This window comes from Mus pahari, chromosome 7 (assembly GCF_900095145.1).
Source record: "Mus pahari chromosome 7, PAHARI_EIJ_v1.1, whole genome shotgun sequence".
NCBI classification, from domain to species: domain Eukaryota; kingdom Metazoa; phylum Chordata; class Mammalia; order Rodentia; family Muridae; genus Mus; species Mus pahari.
In genome coordinates this window covers 74,011,646-74,020,441 of record NC_034596.1, presented here as the reverse complement: position 1 = coordinate 74,020,441, position 8,796 = coordinate 74,011,646, and the positions used below count along the sequence as shown (strand labels likewise).

Sequence of the window (8,796 nt, the reverse complement as noted above, 5' to 3'; positions counted from 1 at the left end):
CTAATTGAGAAAATGCCCCACAGCTGGATCTCATGGGGGCATTTCCCCAACTAAAACTCCTTTCTCTGTGATAATTCCAGCTGTGTCAAGTTGACACAAAACTAGCCAGTACACCTATTTTGTATATTGTATATAAATAAACCAGTAAAGGGCTTGTGATTGCCATATGTTTTTCAAGCTTATATATTTTGTAGCATATACTCATACCTCAGCCCCTTTCAATCAAGTAAGATCTCAGTGTACAGACAGATAAACTATGTTGCATTTTCAAGTTATTGCTGGTGAGTGTGGCTATTTCAAAGTTGTTTTTACATTTTGAGTCTTATAAATAATACATGCCTGACTATTCATGTACGATTGTTCTATTATACTTATCAGGAATTGCTAGGTTGTACAGTAATCAAGTCTATCATTTAATAGAGCTGTGTTAAATACTTAACATATAGGAACACACCAGAGTAATGACTTACACAAAGTTGTTAAAGTACCCTTCTCTATGTGACTGAGCTAAACTTAATTATAACTGAAGACAAACAACAATGTTAATAAGAAGTCTGAAGTTGAACTATGTTGTATATTTTACTTTTAAAAAGTTCAGAGTTTACTACATTTTAAATGTTGATTTTTATACTTATTTAAATAAAATTCCATGATTTCTGTTTTTAGTTAACAAACTATATTCAGTGAAGTTTCTGATACAGAAAATTAGATATAAGTCAAAGAAGAATAAACAATTTTAAAATAAGTAATTTTAAAATCACTTACTACAGTTTCTTTGGCAGGAGGTGGCTTGATCTGTTGACTAGGAATCAGAACAAATGTCAACGTACCATGCATATCAGACTGTAACAGAAAGGTTAAAATACTTTAAAAATCTCCCATGATCTTATGATTAACAAATACACTCTAAACAGGATGGCAGAATTCCCTCAGTCCTATAGGAAAACATTTCCCATTCCTAGCTACTTTCATTATTTAGTCTTCCTGTCCACTGTTTACTGTATCAAGTTGTGCAGCTAGATTCATAATTCCTGCCCAGTACAGCACTAGCTGTATTCAGACATGTCCAGCCTAGACAGCACTCTTCATCACATTTCATATTGACAAAATATGGAACAGTGTGCAATACAAGACAGTACCAATCAAATGGGCCATGAGTGACCATCGATGGTACTTTGCTCTACAGAGTTCGAGCAGAGATTTGGTGGAAAGAGGGATATGGATATTTTCTAGCTTTTATAATAGATATCAGCAGGTAGGAGACATACTACCGTAACACCTCATGTTAAATAATTAAGAATATGCACATTGGTTTGTAGAGGGGAGTACTGGCTGATGCCATGGGAGGAGAATCACTGACAAGGTCAGTCTGGGCTATATAATGTGTTTTATTTCAGACCTTGCCTTCAAAAAGGAAAAAGAAAAACCATACTTTGTGTTGTATACAATATGATTAAACATCATTTTCAAGACAATGAGGCTAAGCATGGTGGCACATGCTTTTAATTCCAGCACTTAGGTGACATGGACAGGTATATCTCTGAGTTTCAGATCAGCCTAGTCTACATAGTGAGTTCCTGGCCAGCTAGGACTTCATAGTGAGACCTCAAAACAAACTATCAAAAAACAACAACAAAAGACTGTTCATCAGTTAAGAGCACTTGTGGCCCTTGCAGAGGATCTTGGTTTGATTCCTAGCACCCATATTTTGGCTCACAACCATATATAGCTCCAGCTTTAAGGAATCCAATGTCTTTTCCCGACTTTCTCAGATACCAGTCATGTATGTGGAGCACATACAAGCAGGTAAAACACTCATAAGGCATAGTAAGTAAATCTTAGAAAATTATTTTTAGGAAGGTAATTAAAAGTGAGTAGCTAATTATACTAGCACTGTCCAGCAGAATTTACTCAACATCTCAGACAACAGCCATTAACTAAATAATAAATCTTGTTCACTATAGCTAGTGAGAATAGGAAACTGAGTTTTAATTTAATTCACCAGGAATGTGCAAGGTGTACAGACATACATAGAAACAAATCTTTAAAAAAGATAGTAAAAGTAAAAATAAAACTTATAATAAAACTCAAAGTAAATAAAAATAAACCGAAAACTAAATATATTATAACAAAAATTGACAAATCCTGTAAAAGTTAGGCTAAAAACTACCTTATACTCAGTTATTTTTAAAAATGTTCTTTAATGATCTAAGTTTAATAACAAAACAAGCTTTTAAATGAATCAAATCTTCTACAGTCTGAACGTACCAACAAGTCAAAAACCTCATTGACATCTTTGCCCCGGATTTCAATGCCATTGATCTCCAGAACTTCGTCTCCTTCGTGCAGGAGGCCACTCTTCTCTGCAGCGCCTCCTTTCACTATCCGGCTTATGATGACAGAATCCATTTCATTACGAACTGTGGCACCCTAAAAACACCCAATATCTAATTTAAACATAAAAATGCAATTTTTTGTTAAGCATTTCATTTTTAAATTTTATTTTTTTTAAATCTAGTAAGACTAGTCCTTAGTTTATCTTAAGAAAAAATTTCCTCACATTTCTAAAGTAACAACTGTAATTTTAACATGAAAGCTAAGTATTCCCCACCCAACATTTCTGTTTCAGAGATACTTTATTCATTAGAATTCTGAAGTACACAGACTTCTGAAGCATATAAAAGCAGAAAAAAATATATACTGTGTTTAAAGACAAAATCAATTTTTTTTTCCTGCTGGATTCTATTCCAACAACTAGAAAACATCTAGGCATAATTAACACAGTGCCTAACTATAAAGAATTTCTTAAAATTCAAAATATAATTAAGGGATAAATAGGGATATGGCTAACTATGCAAATGTTAAACACAGCTGCAGCCAAATGTATTAAATACTAATATTTATTATACAAGTTGGAATAACAGTGGGAAAGTATATACTCAAACGCTAGAACAGTAAAATAAGATAAAATCTATTTTGTAGGGCTCAGTGGTTACAGCAAGGGACACAGATTTTTGTTCCCAGCACCCATACTGGACAGCTTACAAACCCCTGTAACTCTGGAGCTGGAGCCAGGGGATCCAGCTCCCTTTCATCCTCTGCAGGCACCTGCATGCATGTGGTACATATAAATACACTCACAAACACACATAATGAATAAACAAATCTTTTTTAAAAAACTAATTTTCTTAAGTATTTACTTTAATATTATCATGACCTTTCCTTTTATTCTCCAAGATGGAACTAGTTACATAAAGTGCTTATGCATTCTTTTTAAAAATTATTTTTATTACTCTATTATTGTGTGTGTGTGTGTGTGTGTGTGTGTGTCACTGCGCATGTGTGTGCTAGAAGTCTTCAATCTCTCTCCATCTCATATTTGGAGCAAAGTCACTTAACCTGGAACTGACTGATCTGGTTAGGCTGGTGGCTAGCCTGCAAACTCCAGAGAAGTCTTCCTGTCAGTGACAGAGCTGGGATTACAGACATATGTCATCATTCCTGGCTTTTCACATAGGTGCTGGGGTGCTACCTCTCGATCCTCATGATTTTGTACCAAGAATGTTTCAATTAAATATGTATCTAGCTCCCAAAGACTAGATTTTCTAACTGTTGTTTTCTCTTCTTGACTGTCAGTATTTCATAAGTTATTATTTTAAGTTATGAGAAAAGGTAATGAAATTAGTTTTCAACCTAATAAGGGTTTTGAGCAAGAGCATATTACAATTGTAACAAATTGCTGTAACAATTCTAACAACTCACAAAGAGAAAACTTTCCAGGAACATTAATGGGATCTTCAACTGTACACCATATGAGGTTTTTGCATAGAAAACAATCTTAGATCAGACATGAGAACACTTACCAATGGAATATCCCGAGCTTTTTCTATACGAACTATTTTTACAGTTTCTCCCCCGTAATGGCCGATACTTTCATAGACTCTCTCATCTGTAATGGGCTCTAGCTGCATTTCCTGCTCAGCAACCTTATCATGGGCTAGTAAAAGTGCCTGTTTCAAAGAAACCCACCATATGAAAAGTAAGACCACAACTTATTTCTGTATAGTTTGCTCATGCACATAGTATTGCAATCAAGTCTGTAAGGGCCTAAAACATGACAAATATGTAAGGGACTTTTGCCCAGTTTTTAAAAATAAGCTATTTAAAAACATACTTTGTATAGCTTTACATATGGAATGTATAACCCAGCAATAATTACTCTGCAGAAAGGGTTACAAACTGCATAACTAGGTCTCTTCCAAGTCTAGGAGACTGTGATTTAAAAAAACAAATACTGGAAACAAACAACATTCTGTCCTTTTTCTACCTGAATATGTGGAGCACTCAACAAAGCGGTTAATTCTTGTCCTTCCTTCTGATGGACTGGCTTTAAGACAGTTTGTACCTAAAGAAATAACAAAAATTGTTTTTCCTGGTTCATAGGAATTAGCAGTAGTATCTATGCAGGAGAGTACTTTTAAATGAGAGTGAAATAGCAAAAAAACACTCAAAGAAAAACACTAAAGAAACATGAAAAAAAAAAAACTTTTCCCAGAGATCTTTCAATCTTATTATAGATAAAAAGAAGATTCCCCCCCCTTTTTTTAAAAGCATACTTCAAATATCATGGTATTTACAACTGCAAATGAACTGTTTCACTTTTTTTTTTTTAAAGATTTATTTAGTTATTATATGTAAGTACACTGTAGATGTCTTCAGATACTCGAGAAGAGGGAGTCAGATCTTGTTATGGATGGTTGTGAGCCACCATGTGGTTGCTGGGATTTGAACTCAGGACCTTTGGAAGAGCAGTCGGGTGCTCTTACCCACCGAGCCATCTCACCAGCCCCGAACTGTTTTACTTTTGAAAGTTTCTTCTAACAGTATAGAATCCACTATAATAATTACATGATAGAAGATATGCCCCACCCAGTAGTTATTATGCTACTTTAGAGATTTAAATCCTATGTTTCAAGAACTACATTAAAAATCTGAGATGAAAATTTAAAGTTCTAGATTCACAAGATAAATGTAGTAATGTTGGACAATGTGTTCTTAGGATAAACTCCCACAGTTATGATACATTTTTCACGCCCCTGTGTCTTTCTTTCCTCATGGGCAGGCTGGTGTCCATTGTGTAAAGCGCTTCAAAGGCTGACCAGATGACTTTAATCTGAGTCTGCACTGTGATCTTTCTTTCCTAACACTGCTGGATAGCTTAACTAATGTACTATAGGTGTTGTCTACTTTAAAAGATTAATGTCATGATTATCTACTCTTTCCATTAAGAAATTTAAGTACTCTTTCCTGTTTCCTTGGTTTCTAACTACATGAGCTAAAAATTAAGTCCACTTATTTGCAATTTTCAATCTTCTACCAATGAATATTGAGGTAGATATGTTCCTCTGCACACTTTCTCCCCAAGATTATACTGTGTACTCTTACTGTTTATGCCTCTTTTGTCCATGTACCTCCAAACCCCCACTCCAAAGTGGTACACTGCCATAAAGCAAATAGCAAAACAAAAATTCTCACTATTAATGAAAATATAAGTGTACCCAATGATTAAAACAGGAATTCTATATTCTTTATGGTTATTTTATTAGCAATTCTCCAATTAAACCTTTAGGATGATAAAATGAGGACCAATTTTGACCACAACAAGCATACCAAAGCAATGATAAAGGCTGAAGAAATGGGTCCATAGTTCAGAGCTCTTGCTGTTTTTATAAAAAGATGGAAGTTTGATTCCCAGAGCCCATAGCAGACAGATCACAACCACCTGTAACGCCAAATCTAGTGTATCTGATGCCTTCTGGTTCCTGTAACTGCATGCATGCACATGTGCGTGTACACACACACACACACACACACACACACATACACACACACACACCCCTAGTAGGACAGTGCTGGGTGCCTTTAATCCCATCATTCCATAGGCAAGAGCATCTCTGTGAGTTGCAGATAAGACAGGGCTAACCATTAAAACACTGTCTAATAAACAAACAAAACATAGTTTTGGTACCTAAAAACTTTAGGTAAGTAAAAGCTGATTTTAAAGACACTGCTTTCCTTTTGAAACTTCATGAAAACTACTCAAAGTTAATTTGAAATCTATAATCCCTGACCAAATACTTTTTTTTTAAAGATTTATTTATTTATTATATGTAAGTACACTGTAGCTGTTTTAGACACTCCAGAAGAGGGAGTCAGATCTTGTTATGGATGGTTATGAGCCACCATGTGGTTGCTGGGATTTGAACTCCGGACCTTTGGAAGAGCAGTCAGGTGCTCTTACTCACTGAGTCATCTCACCAGCCCCGACCAAATACTTTTTGACTGCTGGAGAAAGCAACTCATAGAGGGAAAGACAGTTTTGAATTATTAAAAAAAAAAAAAAGACTTTATAAAAGCTACACTTGAGAGGGGGGATAAAATATGGAGTGTAAAAAAATAAATTTAAAAAAAGCTACAATCAACTCAGTAATATTTTATGTAAGACACTTTTTTCTGTTTATATTTTAAGTCAGTTCCTAGGCATCTCTAAAATCTTTCTTAAAAAAAAAAATCAGAACTCTTGATAAATACTCATTTCTGTAGCTGTAGGCATAGACATTATCTATGCTAGTGTCAGCAAACTTTACTTACAAAGCCAAGGGAACTGAAAGACTGTTCTTATATGTGACCTGGCCCCTCCCATTGCCCAATGGAAACAGATTTGACCATGTATTTCATTAAAAACAGAGAAATGGCCAATGACCACACAAGTATAGTGTCAGGAATCATGATGGAAAGGCAAATTAAAACAAGACAGCACCACACCACATATCTGAGAGTCAGTAGCCAAAAGCTGACAAGATGGTTCAGTAGGCAAAGGCACTTGCCACCAGCCTGACAACAACCCCAGTTCATTTCCCAGAATACACACGGTTGAAGAAGGGACCTGACTCTTCAAAGTTTTCTTCTGACCTATATCCTCACACCACAGCAAGTACATACTCACATGCACATACTCACACTCTGCAATAAACAAGTGTAAAAACAAAAATGGATCAGTAATAGCAAACAACCAATGTGTCACAATAGATATAAATAACAAGACACATTGTCACACAGTCGACTACTACTCAGAAAGCATCACTGGGACTGGGACTTAGAGAACTGGTCACATGTCCATCATCTGTGAAATGCTTGGTTTAATTTGATACATTCACAGAAGAGATGAACCTTAAGATTAGACTAAGCAGAGGAAATCAGATGCTTCCATGGTTTGAATGTGAAATGTCCCCACAGGCTCGTGTTGGAACATCTGATCCTCCAGGTGGTGCTGTTAGTTTTGTGAGGCCTAACTGGAGGAAGCGGGCTCCTGATGGCTTATGTATGTACATATGTCATGGGTTATGTTTCCTAACTGCCAATGCAATGTAGCCTGCTGCATTCCTTCTGCTACAATGAGTTGTCCAAATGCCATGCTTTCACAGCTAGAATACGCTATGTCTTCCCCAAATCTGTGAGCCCAAACAAATCCTCCCCATTCAAGTTGCTTCTTGTCAGGTATTTTGCCACACTGACAAGAAAAATAACTAATGCAGACACAAAAGAGTAGATATTGCCTATTTGACATGTTCATGAACGGCAAATTAGTAAAACAGAAACCAGGTTTGCAAATTACAAAAGGGGTTAAAGAAGAGGTGGTTACTCTCTTCAGGACTGTAGGTGAGCTTTGTGGGTGGAGGATATTTTAGTAACTCGACAGTGGGTGGTAGATTTCATAGGTACATACACTGAGCAAATAACATCACCCATTTTTAATAATTGCAAACTATATCTCAATAAAGCTGGACACACTCTACATATATAACTTTTTCTCAGTATCACCCAGAATTAGTTACAGGAACTCTTGTTTCAAACCCAAAGCTAAGGTCACTTAAGTTTCTTCTACAAAAGGACAGAGTATTTGCATATAATTAACATACCTTTCTATCCATATACTTTAAAATTTTTTTCTACTTATACCTAAAGTGTAATAGTTGAACTGTTATTTTTTAGGGAATAACAAGGGGGAAAAAGCATTCAGTAGAGATTTAGGTTCTTTTAGCAAACTAGGCTGAATCTGAGGCTATAAAGTGCAATGATACCGAAGGACAATTATATATCATTTTGTTTGTTTTTGTACCCAGTCAGGGACTGAATCCAGAGCCTTACAAATGCTAGGCAAGAAGTCAGGGGGGCTGGAGAGATGGCTCAGTGGTTAAGAGCACTGACTGCTCTTCCAGAGGTCCTGAGTTCAATTCCCAGCAAGCAGATGGTGGCTCACAACCATCTGTAATGAGGTCTGACGCCTTCTTCTGGTGTGTCTAAAGGGAGCAATGGTGATGTACTCATATGCATAAAATAAATAAATAAATCTTTAAAAAAGAAGTCAGACACCAAACTCCATCCTTATCCCCAGGGGAATGAATATCTCTTTACACCTTTTACCAAAACAAAATCATATTGTTCAAATTGGTTTATGAAAGTATAACTTTTGATTTGTGATTTTCAACTGTAAAACAGAAATATGACCACTGTCATCCTCATCATCTGTCTCTTAGTCATCTATAGGATCAAGTCTAAGCTCCTTAGCATTAAATATCACCTGATTCTTTCCTCTTTCCCAGCCCTGGCATTATTCATGCCCTCAGGGTTTACCACTAAACCACTGCTCTGCACATATGCCCTATGTCCCCTTCAATCACTGTGCTCATGCTACTACAATCTCTATCCTCTCTCTCTCTCTCTCTCTCTCTCTCT

General features: G+C 36.0%; 1 protein-coding gene across 1 annotated transcript in view; it reads right to left on the bottom strand.

Annotated features, from left to right (window-relative positions):
• The window catches only part of Mpp5 (membrane palmitoylated protein 5), a 46,241-nt gene that overhangs the window by 18,127 nt on the left and 19,318 nt on the right, over nt 1–8,796 (bottom strand). The window contains exons 4-7 of the mRNA XM_029540787.1: nt 4,328–4,405; nt 3,864–4,010; nt 2,269–2,430; nt 766–843 (exon numbers count right to left, since the gene is read on the bottom strand). Coding sequence (XP_029396647.1) covers nt 766–843; nt 2,269–2,430; nt 3,864–4,010; nt 4,328–4,405 — 465 coding nt within the window. The remainder of the gene's footprint in view (nt 1–765; nt 844–2,268; nt 2,431–3,863; nt 4,011–4,327; nt 4,406–8,796) is intronic.